The sequence below is a fragment of the Callithrix jacchus genome, chromosome 8, assembly GCF_049354715.1.
Source record: "Callithrix jacchus isolate 240 chromosome 8, calJac240_pri, whole genome shotgun sequence".
Taxonomy (NCBI): Eukaryota; Metazoa; Chordata; class Mammalia; order Primates; family Cebidae; genus Callithrix; species Callithrix jacchus.
The window spans coordinates 21,120,480-21,135,414 of NC_133509.1; the positions used below are offsets into that span (position 1 = coordinate 21,120,480).

Sequence of the window (14,935 nt, forward strand, 5' to 3'; positions counted from 1 at the left end):
TGCCCAGGCCCAGGGTCCTTGATAAATGTGTTCCACTCTTTTCAGAGCTGTACCTCCCCTAGTGCCAGTGCCCCCTTTGAGGCTAGCCCTTTTCTCATCTGGCTCCAATTAACAGAAACCCCAACTTGGATTGGCTTAAACACTAAGGATATTTATTGTCACACACCACATCAAATCACCGCACAGGATGCTGCCAGAATTGGTGGGTGCTCAGGCTCAAAAGTGTCCTCGAGGTCTCAGGATCTTTCCAACACCCATGAATTACCATCTTCAGCTGGCTAGCTCATGGGGGCATCCCACCCAAATAGAACAAAAGACCAGAAGAAAAGAGGCAGCCCCTCCTTCTCCTCCTTCTCCTCCTCCTCCTCCTCCTCCTTCTCCTCCTCCTCCTCCTCCTCCTCCTCCTCCTCCTCCTCCTCCTCCTCCTCCTTCTCCTCCTCCTTCTTCTTTGTGGAGACGGAGCCTCACTCTGTTACACAGGCTGGAGTGCAGTGGTGCCACCCTGGCTCACTGCAGCCTGCTTTTCCTGGGTTCAAGGAATTTTCCTGCCTCAGCTTCCCAAGTAGCTAGGATTTCAGGTATGCACCACCACACCCAGCTAATTTTGTACATTTAGTAGAGACAGGGTTTCACCATGTTAGCCAGGCTGATCTCAAACTCCCGACCTCAGGTGATCCACCTGCCTTGGCCTCAGAGTGCTGGAATTATAGGCCAAAGTGCTGGGATTACAGGCGTGAGCCACTGCGCTTGGCCACAGCCTCTCTTTTTGCAGGTGATTTTAAGGAGCAACTGGAGGTCAGGTACAGCGGCTCATGCCTGTAATCCCAGCACTTTGGAAGGCCGAGGTGGGTGTATCACCTGAGGTCAGGAGTTCAAGACCAGCCTGGCCAACATGATGAAACCCTGTCTCTACTAAAAGTACAAACATTAGCCAGGCGTGGTGGCAGGTGCCTGTAATCCCAGGTACTCAGGAGGCTGAGGCAGGAGAATCCCTTGAATATGGTAGGCGGAGGTTGCAGTGAGCCGAGATCGTGCCTCTGCACTCCAGCCTGGGTGACAAGACGGAAACTCTATCTCCAAAAAAAAAAAAAAAAAAGGAGCATCTGGAAATCAACCTCACCCACCCATCCTTCAGCAGACCTCCTTCCTGTCTCCTTGGCCAGTATTGGGTTACATGCACTTCCCTGAGCCAATCACTGAGGAGGGGTGTGGTTCGGCCTTGCTGATATTAATGTGGAAGGTTATGAGTCACCCGAACCCAAAGGCCATCTGCTGGTGATGAGGCAGGGAGCGGAATGGTGGTGGGCTAGGTGGCCCTCAGTGGAGCCTGGTGATGCTGGCAAAGCCTGAACTGGTGAGTTAAGGGATAGGTGGCCAGTCAGACTTCATCTGGTCCAGCCTGCTGGAACCAACATAGGGTGGGCCGTGTAAGTTACTCCTACACCAGCACCTTGGAAGGGGCCCATTGCCCAACAAGCTGCTCCTATTGTTCCTGTCTTCTGCAGAGCTGGGGTGGAGCTCCAGGAAGCCATGTGTGCCCACCACCATCTCCTCCTCTCTCAGCCCCACAGCTGGTCTGTCCCCAAGCTCTCCTGGGGCCCCTTCCATGCTCACAGACCCTGTCCTAGTGCTGGTCTCCCCTCAGGCCCCTGCCATTCATTCTCTGAGGAGCAGCTAGGCCATCCCCTACCTAGCCCTTCCCCTGGGCCCCTTGTCCCTATCACAAAAAGGCAAAGCCCCTCTCTCAGCCAGGTTCACGAGGCCCCATGCCCTCCAGCCTCCTGGTTTATGGCTCTAGCTCACATAGGCATTCTGCAGCCCCACTGGACGACTTGCTGTTCTCCACACCCATGCTGCCCCCTCCCACCTGCAGCCTCTGTCTCTGCTACACTCAGCCTGGAATGGTCTTCCTCCTCCTTACCTGTTGCCCTTCTCCTTCAGGTCCTCCCTGAGGAATAGGGTAAGAAATCATGGCTTTCTCCTCACATACCCCAGCTCCCACAACCACAGCCTGCTTAGGACTCTACCTACATGTATTGTGTGTGTGTGTGTGTGTGTGTGTGTGTCCCTATCCTCTTGGAAGATGGTGAGCTACAGGGTGGTGGGCAGCGTCTGGCTCTAGCAGCACCCCGCCGGCCTCTGGCATGGAGGGTCAACATTTGCTTAGTGGAGTAGAACTTTCATCTTAATAGCAAAACATCCATTGTCTCCTTTAACCTCACACCAGGCTTTCAAAATGAGTTTGAGGCCTATTCCCCTTGGATGATGGGAAAACTAGGTCCCAAAGAGGAGAAGGGACTTGTTGAAGGTCACACGGCAAGGTCAAGGCAGACCCAGGCCCAGAGCCAAGGGGTCCTAGCTCCCTGGAGACCCCAGCCCAGCATCTGCTGCCGGCAGCAATTCCTCCAGATGGCGGCCACTACGCCTGGGCAGAGCAGGCAGAGGTGGGTGTGGGTGGGCCCAGGGGAAATGAGGGGGGCCATGGAATGAAGGCTCTGTCCCCAGGGGAAGCAGGTCTGCCTCCATGGCTGAGGGTTAATGGCTTTTCTGAAGATCACAGCTGAGGGTTAATGACATTCCGTAATTCCACTGTGGCTGTGGCCCTTCCCATTAGCATCTGCAGGCAGTGCCTGCCTCTCCCCGCCCCCACCCTGCACGCACATCAGCCACAGCACCCTCACCAGGGCTCTGGCGTCAGACTCTGCAGGTCTAACTTCCAGTTCCCGCCACTCCCACCTGCACATACACAAGAGAGGCTGACCCTCCTTCCCCAGTCCTAGGTCTGAAGGGATCTTTCCTAGGTGACTCGTCCTGGGAAACTGCTCAGGGAAAGAGCTGTTCCTTATTGGGCACCACCTCTGGGTGTGTAGGCTCTGTTTAGACACATGAATAGATCCCAGAGAGGGCAGCTACATCTACTAAATAACCCTCTTCCAGGATAGGAGCAAGGCATGGGCAGCAGGTGCCCCAGTGCCTGGCAGACCATGGCAGCCATGGAGACCCTCCTGCACCCAGGAGAATGGGGTGGCTCTGGGAGGGATGTGGTTTGGGGATCAATCTTGAAAGATCACTCCCAAGTCCCACAGAATTCAGAGCCACCTTCTCTCGCCTGACCTGGTGGCCAAGCTCCCACCAGGAGTGGGACACTCCCATCACTGCAGTCTCTGTTTAGGTGTCCAGGGCATGCTAGCCCTGCAGTGATTGCAACCCATCTCTCCACAGGCAGGGGCAGACACAGCTGAGCCTCCGGCTGGGCCTGGGCAAACCAGTGTGACCGTCATCAGGCCCCTGCCACTGTGGGAGGAGTGGACCTATGCTGATATTTCATGATCCCGCATCAATAACTCCTAGAGTCACGGTGCATTTGTGCTGACCTTTAGCAAGGACTGATTCCTGCAAGGGAGCAGGAGGTGGGAGCGGCTGCTACTGCTGCTGACAGCCCCTGACTGGGGAACAGAGGCAAGGCAGCCACTTGGTGCATCTGTGCCAATGACCCACAGCCCCACCCCGTGCTGGGACCCTTCAGGGCTGCCCGCTGGGAGGTACAGGCTGATGGCCGTCTCCCATCTCCCACCTTCTGGCCTTGGCAGATGCTGGGCCTCCCCCTGGTGTCTCTCATTCCAGGCGTCCTCTGCACAGGCTGTGCTCAGTGCCACTTTACATTTCTCCTTGTGCTGTGTTCCCACGTTGAAGACTTTTATCCCTCTCTTCCCCCAGCCAGACCTTCCTTCAGAGCCTTTCTCTGGTTCTGCTTCCTTGAAGGAGGCTTTTCTGACCGCCCATGGGAATATTTCCTATGGCTGTCTTACTGGGCATTACTACAGTTCATACTGTCTTGTTTCACTGTTTAAATCATACCCAGGTATGTGCCCCAACTGCTGGCCTGGGGTGCCGTCATGTCTCTCTCCCATGTGCCCTCTGGCCCACACTGTGGGCACACGGAGGCTCTGTAGTCTGCAGAGCTGGCTTGGCCTCTGCAAGGGGCTGGGGAAGCTGTGTGGGGCAGAGAGGGGCTCGTGACGCAGACAGAGGTCATGTCTAATTTGGCATCTGTGACACCGCCAGCCATGGGCGTGAACATTGGCGCAACACTTTAGGAAAACAGTTCACCAAGAATGAATGAGGTGTCCTAAAATACACATCTTCGAACTCAGCAATTCCATTGTAGGTAGTTGTAGTAAGAAAGTAATTTGTAATATGAAGATACGTAGTAGAAAACATTCAATGCAGCGTTATTACAGGGGAAAATGGGAAGGGAGAAATCAGGGCACTTGGACACGACAGAATATTCTGAAGTTACTAAAGTCATGGGTAATGAGTTTTTTCTGACTTTGGATATGCTTACATTTTACTGGTGAATGAAAAAGGCGGGATGTTAGACTCAACTCTACATGTATTGTGCATGTGTGTGTATGTGTGTGTGTGTGTGTGTGCGTGTGCGTGTGTGCGCATGTCTGTCCCCTATCCTCTTGGACGATGATGAGCTATGAGGGGAGGGGGGCTGAGTCAAAACAGTTTACCAATAATAAATGAAGAGAGGCAATTACATAAAAATATACACACAAAAATCTAGGAAGAAACACAGTTCTATGAATTGTCGTGTTTATCATGGGAACACAGGAGTTGTTTTCCTTCTTTCTACTTTTCTGTATTTTCCAAAATGTATTTATTATGTGTGTGTTGCATTTATTTATTTATTTAGAGACAGAGGCAGGCTGCAGTGTAGTGGAGTTTGCCCACTGCAAACTCCGCCCCCCGGGTTCAAGCAATTCTCCTGCCTCAACCTCCTGAGTAGACGGAATTACAGGAGCCCACCACCACGCCTGGCTAATTTATACATATTTTTAGTAGAGACGGGGTTTCACCATGTTGGCCAGGCTGGTCTCCAACTTCTGACCCCAGGTGATCCACCCACCTTGGCCTCCCAAAGTGCTATGATTACAGGAGTGAGCCACTGTGCCCGGCCTATTTATTTATGTATTGAGACAGATCTCATTCTGTCGCCCAGGCTGGAGTGCAGTGCATGATCTTGGCTCATTGCAGCCTCTGCCTCCTGGGTTCAAGTGATTCTTGTGCCTCAATCTCCAGAGTAGCTGGAACTAGAGGGGTGTGCCACCATGCCTGGCTAATTTTTGTATTTTCAGTAGAAACGATGTTTCACCATGTTGGCCTGGCTGGTCTTGAACTCTTGACCTCAATTGATCCACTTGCCTTGGCCTCCCAAAGTGCCGGGATTACAGGCGTGAGCCACCATGCCCAGACAACTTGCTTTTGTAACTGGGAGAAACATTTGTGACAAATGTAGATACACACAACCAAGTATCTGAGCATATCTTGATTTGGGAGAGGCTGTGGCCCCACCACCTGCTCCTACCCTCTTCCTCCAGCTGTCCAAGCCTGGGGGACCCCCAGAGCAGCCCCTGTGGAATCAGTCCTTCCTCTTCCAAGGCCAAGATGGAGCTACCAACTTCTCAGAAGACACAGCCCTGGTGCTGGAGTACTACCCCTCAGCTTCGAGTACGTGCCCCCTGCTGCCTTGCCAGGGTAGCCATGCCTCAGGAGACTTGTTTTATGAAAGGGTATTCAGACCATCCTCCCACAGGGATGGATGGTTCCCAGGTGCCAAAGCAGCTTCTTAGTGCAGGCAGAGCAGAGCCTGGCTGCATTCCTTGTCCACAGGCCAGGACATGTGGGCCTGTCCCATACTAGGTCTTAGCCCCATCAGTGATGGGGACAGTGGAGCCGTCAGAACTCAGAGAGAAGGGTGAGGGAGATGGGATTCAGTGACGCGCTGATCCACAGTCTTCTGCACTGTGGGATTAAGGCCCCCAAAGGCCAGAGTTGCGGGTGGTGCATATAACTTCCCAGGCACACAGAATATGTTTAGAGTTGGCTTTGAGTTCACAAAGCCCTGAAGACGAGAAGAGGATGTATGTGCAGAGAAAGTCCAGGAGGCAGGAAAGCAGGTGGCAGCGGTGGCGGGAGGCAGGAGGACTGGATGTCAGGTATTAAAGGATGGGGCCCAGGTGGGGGCTTTGGCAGAAGCCCCAGCTGATCCCTCCCCCGCAGTGAAAGGCAGCCAACCGTGGACCCTCGCCCAGCCCCTGGGTATCTCTGTGTTGCCGCTAAGGAGCCGTCTGTACCGGAACATGCTGACAGGGAAAGGCTTGAATGGGCTTCGCGTGGAGCAGCTTCCCATCATGGTGAGCCCCAGTCAGCTAGACCTGGGTTCAAATCCTGTCTTGGTCCCATCCTCACTGTGGAAATTCAGACACATAACTTAACCACTCTGAACCTCAGAGTCCTCATCTCTAAAACGGGAACAACATGCCAAGTCCACAATCTCTGTGTATAACAAGAGAGTTCAGAGCTCAGGCTCTAGAGCCAGACTGTCTGGGTCCAAATTCTGGTTCCATCACATACCAGCTAACATGGCCATGGGAAAACTACTTAAAGTTTCAATGCCTCAGTTTCCTTGCCTCTAAAATGGGTACATGGTAATAGCAATTTTCTCACAGGGTTGCTGTGAGATTTTGTGAGAAAACCAATGGAAAGCACTTAGAATAAGTTTTCAATAAGAAATAATAATGTTGTTACCATCACTCTCTACTCCTATACCACCTTTTCCCCTAAAATACTTCTGGCCATCCTGACATAAGAGGATGACATAAGACCTCAACAAATGAGAATCTCTCTGTCAGATGTGCCTGGTGGTGCCTAACAGGTCTCTAGAGGGGTTTAGAAGGGGAGATGTAGAGGCAGTTTGCGGGGGCAGAAGCAGGAGGCCAGCTTCCACCTCTCTGTCACCCTCCTGGGTGAGCCCCCAGGTGACACCTTCCGGAGAAATCTGGAACAGTAGGTGGCGCAGAGGCGGAAGCTGTCCTAGCCAGCGTGGTCTGAGTGCTCCCTTCTCCCCAGGACACCAGCCTGAAAACTATCAGTGGTGAGGCCCCCACAGTGGATCTTTCCTTCCAGCTGTTTTCCTCTGAGGTAAGGCTGTGGGCCAGGGGAGGGTCAGGGCCAGCAGACACATGTCAGTGAGGCCCAACTTCCTTCACAATTGCTGGCTTTGTTCAGGGACTTCAGGGAGGACGGGACTACTGCTTTGGATGGAAACGTCTAAGGGTGATTTGAGACTCCAGAAAAACACAGAGCTGAGATTAGGAAGAACAGAGTTGTGAGCAGAGGGCCACTCAGACCGGGGAGTCAGCCTCTGACCCAGTCCAAACCAAGTCCGGCTCACTGGGATCAAGGTTCCGCCCGTGTTCTGAACTAGGATATCAGTTTTCTATCGCTTTAGAACCAGCTAAGCAGCTTAAAGCCATGCCCATTTATTAGCTGACACTTCTATAGGTAGGTCCCATTACATAAGGTGGCTGGAATCAAGATGTTGGCAGGGTTGCATTCCTTTCTGGGGGGTCTGGGGAGGAATCTGCTTCCAAGTTCATTCAGGTTGCTGCCATAATCCAGCCCCCTGCAGTGCCGTACTCCCATCCTGGTTTTGCAGGCTGTCAGCTGGGGTGGCTCTCCGCTCCTGAAGGATGCCCACATGCCCCTTCACAGTGGCCCTGCTCATCTCAAGCCAGCAGGCATGTCCAGTCCCTGTCATTCTTCAAAACTCCTTTTTTTTTTTTTTGGCAGAGTTTTGCTCTTTTCACCAGGCTGGAGTGCAGTCGTGCAATCTCAGCTCACCACAACCTCCGCCTCCTGGGTTCAAATGATTCTCCTGCCTCAGCCTCCTGAGTAGCTGGGATTGCAGGTGCCAGCCACCACACCTGGCTAATTTTATGTATTTTTAGTAGAGACAGGGTTTCACCATGTTGGTCAGGCTGGTCTCAAACTCCTGACCTCAGGTGATCCACTCGCCTTGGCCTCCCACAGTGCTGGGATTCACCGCGCCCAACCCACACTTCAAAACTCTTACTTCTTCTCCTGTCGGCAGCCAGAGAAAACGTTTAGAGGTGCTTTTAGAGGGACTTCAGAGGGGCTGGGGTGATGAGGTCCGGCCACTCTAATCATCTCCCTATCTTAAAGTCAACCGTGCCATATAACAGACATAATCCCAGGAGTGATCGACCATCATATTCACGGGTTCCAAGAGTGAGGTTGTAAAATCTTGGAGGCCCGTTTTTGGGACTCTGTCCACCACATCTGGGTTGGTCCAAATGGGAAGAGACCCAGGGCTGAGCCCTGCCTGCTGGACGGGCCTCGATCTCTCTAGCTGGCTACACCTGGTCTCTGAGCCCAGCTTAGACCCTGCTCATTTGGCTGCAGTGCACGTGCCAGACACCCGCTGCATTTTCCCCTTTCCTCTCAGTGGTGCTGACACGTGGGTGGTTTTAGGACTATGAACCCAGAAAATGCTTGCAGGGACTAATGTCCACGCCAGCCCACTCCTGCCTTCTTCCCACGCGGGAAAAACATCCACTGGCTCTGGGGCAGGACTTGGCTCTGTGACCTCGCTCATGAAGAACACGGGGAGTCCTACGGTGTGGGGTGTAAGGAGTGTGTCTGGGCTAGTACCATGCTGCAAGTGTCCTTACAAGACCTCTGGAAAGTCACTGAGACCCCCATTGGCACTCCCTGCCGTAGGTGTTCAGAATTGCCCTCTCAAGGGTAGAAGCCAAAAACCCCGAGAAAGAGGGAGCAGAATCTTGGAGAAAAAGGTCACAAACTTCCCAGTTTGAAGCCCAATCCTCCAGGGCCTCTTCCCAGGGTCCCGAGTCTGCCTGTGGCCACTGACAGCCCCTCCCCACCTCCCTCTGCCTCCTGCCCTTTCCACTGGGGAGAAGGAGGGTGGGCAGCCATGGACCTCATTCTGCTTTGAGCTCACACCTTCATTGGGCTTGGACGTGGCTCTCTAGTGTTTGAGTCCTTTCGGCATCCTTCTCCCTAAGGGATGGCAGGATAGTCTTGAGAATTCGTGAACAGGTCAGATGGCATTGCAGCTAAGTCTAAAGGGGCCCATCCCCTTCTCTGTCCCTAATCACTGCCTTCGCTGCAATATCACCATGTGCATCCCGGGACTAAAAGGAGCGTCAGGTGCCCTGGTCAGGGGACTGACGGCCTAGTGGGCCCAGGCAGGCAACAGGCAGGTGGGCAGGACAGTTCCCCCAATTGCCCAGGGGCTGGGCACAAAGGTCTCCAGTAATGAATTATTCACCAGAGCTGTGCTAAGTGCAGAATTAATCCCTTTCCTTCCAGCTGGCGGCCTCACTAAATTATCCCTCCAAGTCATGCGGGAAAATGCTGCCGAATTCATTTAGCTGCTGAGTGTTTTGATCTGGGCCTTGTGACTTTAGCGTCTCCTTCCCCCAACCCCCTCCCCCTGGAGGTGGGTAAAAAACCTTTTAGTAATGGATTTCTGAGAAGAAAGGAAAAGAAAGGGGATCCAGATTGGGTGTGTACCAGGAAAATAGTACTAGCAGAAATTCAGATTCTGCAGCCAAGAATTCTCTCTCTCTCTCTCTCTCTCTGTCTCTCTCTCTCTCTCTCTCTCTCTCTCTCTCTTTCTCTCTCTCTCTCTCTCTCTCCCCCTCCCTCCGTATATGCTCTCACCAATCCCATGTGAATATCTACACACACACAGTCACAGACACACAGATGTGCATGCTCATACCTTGGCAAGGACACACACACTTAACGCATATGTACACACTCTCACACATACGATGCAAACTGACACAGACAGGTTCACACCCGCAGTGGCGCGCGCAGAAGCTCAGTCTCCTCGTAGTAGAACTATTTCTTGGTGAACTGTCAGTGAATTGGCCCTTTGATTCTAGAATCTTGAAGACAATTTAGGAGCCTGACTGTAAAGTGCTAATGTGGTTGAATCCCCATGAAGTGCTTGCAGCCGCAGCACGCATGCCACTATTCTTTTATTCCATGTCTAGTTGATGAGGAGTCACCGCAGGTCAGGTACTGTGCAAGGCAAGAGGTCGAATGTTGGCAGCCACGGTGGATTGAAATGGGAAGAAGGAGGGGTGGGCAGCCATGGACCTCATTCTGCTTTGAGCTTACACCTTCACTGGGCTTGGACACAGCTCTCTAGTGTCTGAGCCCTTTGGCAACTTTCTCCCTAAGGGATGGCAGGATAGTGTTGAGAATTCATGAACAGGTCAGATGGCATTGCAGCTAAGTCTAAAGGGGCCCATCCCTTTCTCCGTCCCTCATCACCACCTTCGCTGCAATACTGTCATTGTTCTCTGTGCAACTGCGCACATTTATGAAGCACCCTCTGTGAAGCAATTGCTGTTCTGGCTTTTAGGAATATTACATTGAAGAAGAAGGGAAAAAAATACCTTTATGAAGCCCCTGTCTTCATAAAGCTTGCACTCTTAGCAGGGAGTATGGAGACAGACAATAAACAAACAATTCATAAGCAGACATCAGCTAATGATAAGAGGCCCGAGGACACTCAAACAAGGTGACATGATAGGGAGTCCTTGGAGGGGCTGTTTGGACTCTGCGTGGTAGCTGAGTATGGTTATGAGCTAAGGTGCTGTAACAGAGATCAGGTTCCTGCCACCTTATTGTTGCACCTAAGGTGTTCCCTGCAACTTCATCATGAAAGGCACCTGGCATTCATCTCTGCATCCTAGCCTCTGGGAAGGCAGCAGCAGGGCTGGGGCCATAAACTCCTCCACTGTTTAAATCAAATACTGCATAATGGGTCCAGAAGCCACCACCTGACACCTGGAGGTCTTAGAGTCCTGTGGACACTCCAGCTGCAGAGGCTGGTGATAGGGGCTCTCAGGCCCCTCATCCATCTGGTCAACAACTCCATCCCTGGGGCAGCTCTTTGCACATGGTCAGCCATGGTCGGTGCTCTCACAGAGTGGAAATGCCTCAGGAAAAATGAATGTACATGACCTAGTTGAGCACAGCCCCATCCTGAGGACACAGGCTCTTTGCCGTGAGCCTCCATGTCCAGGAGTGTCGGTCACAGGCTGTCCTGGATAATTGGACATTTTGGTGAACACAGCCTCCCACACTCACCACTTCCACATCACCCACTCTCAGAGCTCTCAGAACCAGGGTGGAGAAATTTGCAAACAGACGGAGACAGCAGAGGTCTCTCTCAACAGCCCGCCCTGGACAGCAGTGTCCTTGGCAGCATGTGGTCATCCCAGCCTCTCCTCCTGCACAGCCATAATGGAGAGCTCCAGAAGCAGGCCTTCCCATGGCTGAGTGATAGAAATGCCCACCCCACATGGAGCTCAGCCTGCCTCCTTGGGCCCTGCTTCTGCCCCAGGCTTCTGGCTCTACCCCTGAGGCTGCAGGGCAGCCCCAGCAAACCTCCTACATAGATCACATAAGCAACCAGCACTTTTGTGGGCAGACTAGATAACAAAGCCTGCAGTCTCAGTGAATGGCAAGAGATGGTCTCTGGTTTGGGATACTGCACTTGAAGATGGTTCATTGGTGATGGGTACTTTTTTTTTCTTTTTTTGAGACAGAGTTTCACTCTTGTTGCCCAGGCTGGAGTGCAATGTCGCGATCATGGCTCACCACAACCTCTGCCTCCCAGGTTCAAGCGATTCTCCTGCCTTAGCCTCCCAAATAGCTGGGATTACAGGCATGAGCCACCACACCTGGCTAATTTTGTATTTTTAGTAGAGTTGGGGTTTCTCTATGTTGATCAGGCTGGTCTTGAATTCCCAACCTCAAGTGATCTGCCCACCTCAGCCTCCCAAAGTGTTGGGATTACAGGTGTGCACCACCACACCTAGCCATATCGGTTCATTTTTTACCCTCTGGTGGGACTTCTCTACAATCATTTGCTCCTCAGAGTGGTCTGCCTTAAGATGGTTTGTGTATGTATGTTCATACATATATGAACACACACAGATTACATAAAAACTAGAAAAACATGTACACTCAAATACAAAACCATCTACACAGAAAACTTCCCTTTATTGCACATTCAGTGGGGGGTTAGCCTTTGAGGTCCGTTAGGCTCTAAAAATTTATGAGGCTGGCCGGGCACGGTGGCTCAAGCCTGTAATCCCAACACTTTAGGAGGCCGAGGCAGGCGGATCACGAGGTCAGAAATTTGAGACCAGCCTGGCCAACATGGTGAAAACCCATCTCTCCTGAAAAATACAAAAATCAGCTGGGCATAGTGGAGGGCACCCATAATCCCAGCTACTTGGGAGGCTGAGGCAGGAGAATAACTTGAACCCAGGAGATGGAGGTTACAGTAAGCCACTACACTCCAGCCTGGGCAACAGAGCAAGACTCCATCTCAAAACAAACAAAAAAAATGTGTAAGCCTATGGCAACTCCACATACACACACACATAGACCTTTGGTCTCCTCCATTCCCCCTCTGATCTCAGCCTCTTCTCTTTGAAGAGTGCAATGTGGTCCCCGGGGAGTCTACACTTCCCCAGGCAAAGCAGCTTGTCTCTCTTAATGAACTGGTTTCGATATTCCACCACATCCTGGGTGCCCTCCAGTTTGCAGCCAGCCTTTTTGAAGTGAGGCCCACACTGAGTAGATTTTCTAGGCTGATCGTGTGGATTGGAGCCTCGCGTGCACACAGTAGGTGCTCATTGCATCAGTTCCTACCTCTGCCTGCAAATGCACCTCCCCACGAGGTGGGACAAGCAACATCTGGGTGCACAGCAACATTTCCCCTCCTAAGTTTAAGATTTGGGATTCGTCACCTTGCCCAGATGGGGCACCAGGGAGAAGTAGGGCTTCCCAGATGGGTGGCCACACCCTCCTCAGCCCATAGCCCCCAGAGATGCTGGGAGGTCCTGAAACCCACTGGATTCCTGGGACTACAGAGAGGGTGCATTTGAGGAGAGGTGGCAGTGGCACCTGCTGCCACCACTGAGGGCAAGGGCAGCTGCCATGGCCCCATCTGACCTTTCCCCTCCCTCTTCCCCTCACAGGGAGGGGGTGGGGCAAGTCTTTGATGCTACTTACTCTAGTGGTTTCTTTTCAAACTAGTTACAAAGATCTCTCTGGAGACCAGCCCAGAGTGGGAACAAGTGGGCACTTAGCAAATATAGAAGAGCGGGCAGGGGGACAGGAAGCATCATGCTGGCTTTTGAATAATTTTTATGGATTTTTTAATAAGCCACACATGGCACCCCTGGGCTGGTCCTGAGAGAAACCCCAGCACAAACCTGCCTCCATTTCCTCCCCAATCACAGTGGCCTGGATGGGCCAGTGCCCAGGACAGCACAGCAGTCTCCTCCACTGGTTCTGCTCTCTGGAAGGCTCTGTTCCCACCACCAAGACACCATCTCTGTAAACACTTCCATAAGGATGGGTCCAGAGAGAGACCCTTTCCCTGCCACCATCTCACACCATCCCTGACTGCACTCCCTCCCAGACTCAAAGCCTCTGCCCTCTTGTTCTCTCACTGCTGCAGGAGGTAGAGGAGACAGACCCACCCCTTTCCCCCACAGGTGCGCTTTCCCTCACCTGCTCAGATTCTAAGTCCACTATACAGCTCTTCTCATCCCATCCAAAGAAAGCTTAGAGTTGGGTGTCATGGCTCACATCTATAATCCCAGCAGTTTGGGAGGCCAAGGTGGGCAAATCACCTGAGGGTAGGAGTTTGAGACTAGTCTGACCAACATGGAGAAAACTCTGTCTCTACAAAAAAAAAAAAAATACAAAAATTAGCCAGGCATGGTCGTGGGAGCCTGTAATCCCAGCTACTGGGAGGTGGAGGTTGCAGTGAGCCAAGATCGGGCCACTGTACTCCAGCCTGGGCGACAGAGGTAGACTCTGTCTCAAAAAAAAAGAAAAAAGAAAAGGAAGCTTAGGATGGGGCAGGAGAGACATGAGAATCTGGGCTTTCACGAGACCAACCTGGCCCCTAGGTCACAGACTCTCAATGTGGGGGCAGGGTTGGCCATCCTACCTTAAAAGGCTACCTGCTTTCCACAATGCCCAAAAGCCCCCAAAGTGCTCCATGCCTTGGGGACAATATTGGTTTCCCTTGGTGATCATGCAACTCCCATGCTCCCCACTTTAGAGAGAAGGAGCTGAACAGTCCCTCCAGAACACACACAGAGGGTTTGACAGACTCTACTTGGTCACTTCCCATGACAGGGAGCTCATTACCACCCAGGAAGCCCTCTTCATCCTCTCTAGTGGCTCCCTTGTAAACGTCCTTCTGTTTCTCTTCAGTTTCCTCCCCCTGGCCCTGCCTTTTCCTCCCAGATGCCAGCTCCGGAGAAGTCAGGGCCCATGCCCATGCCAGCCCTGCTGACATTTGTGAACTACTTACGGCATCTCCAGCCTGAAGCCAGTCTCCTTCCTCTTCCTCTTTGTAGCACTTGGTTTCTGATTCTCATCCTGCTGGTTGTCTCCTCTTGAAAACACTCCTCTTAAAGTGTCCTCCAAAACTGTGGGGGGACAATCAACATTAGAGGTAGAGTAGGACCCTCACTCCCTCTCTCTGAATACATTCCCCGCTTTGGTGCAGCTGAAGCCTAGCTCCAGTTCTGTTTTAGTACTTATCAAAGCAGTGAGGGTCGGTTTAAAGCCAGAGTCTGACTCTGGTACATCAGCTGGCAGCATGTCTACATTTTGCCTCCCTGCTGTTCTATTCTGAACTTAGACAGGGTTTCCCTCCCCTGTGGTATTTCACCTTTTTCGTCGCAGCCCATCTAAGCTTGAGACCACTCTGAACCCTGCTTTTATCATGCAGCATACGCACAGTCCCACCTGTACCCACAACCCCAAGCTCCAGGTCACCTGTGGAGGTGACCAGGACACTTTAAGTGCTGCAGTGTCCACTTTGTAAGCCCATAGACCTGGGCTTGAATCTGGATCTTCCATTTGATCTTAGACATCCTGAGTTTCACCATTCTCATCCCTAAAAGGGGATTGTGCCAGGCACGGTGGTTCACGCCCATAATCCTAGCACTTTGGGAGGCTGAGATGGGTGGATCACCTGAGGTCA

General features: G+C 52.3%; 1 protein-coding gene across 9 annotated transcripts in view; it reads left to right on the forward strand.

The window, feature by feature from the left end:
- The window catches only part of CCDC33 (coiled-coil domain containing 33), a 122,337-nt gene that overhangs the window by 62,438 nt on the left and 44,964 nt on the right, over window positions 1-14,935 (forward strand). For all 9 annotated transcript variants that reach the window (XM_054239431.2, XM_054239423.2, XM_054239422.2 and 6 more), the window contains 3 exons: window positions 5,388-5,517; window positions 6,070-6,203; window positions 6,919-6,990. In XM_054239431.2, the coding sequence (XP_054095406.2) occupies window positions 5,388-5,517; window positions 6,070-6,203; window positions 6,919-6,990 (336 nt within the window). The remainder of the gene's footprint in view (window positions 1-5,387; window positions 5,518-6,069; window positions 6,204-6,918; window positions 6,991-14,935) is intronic.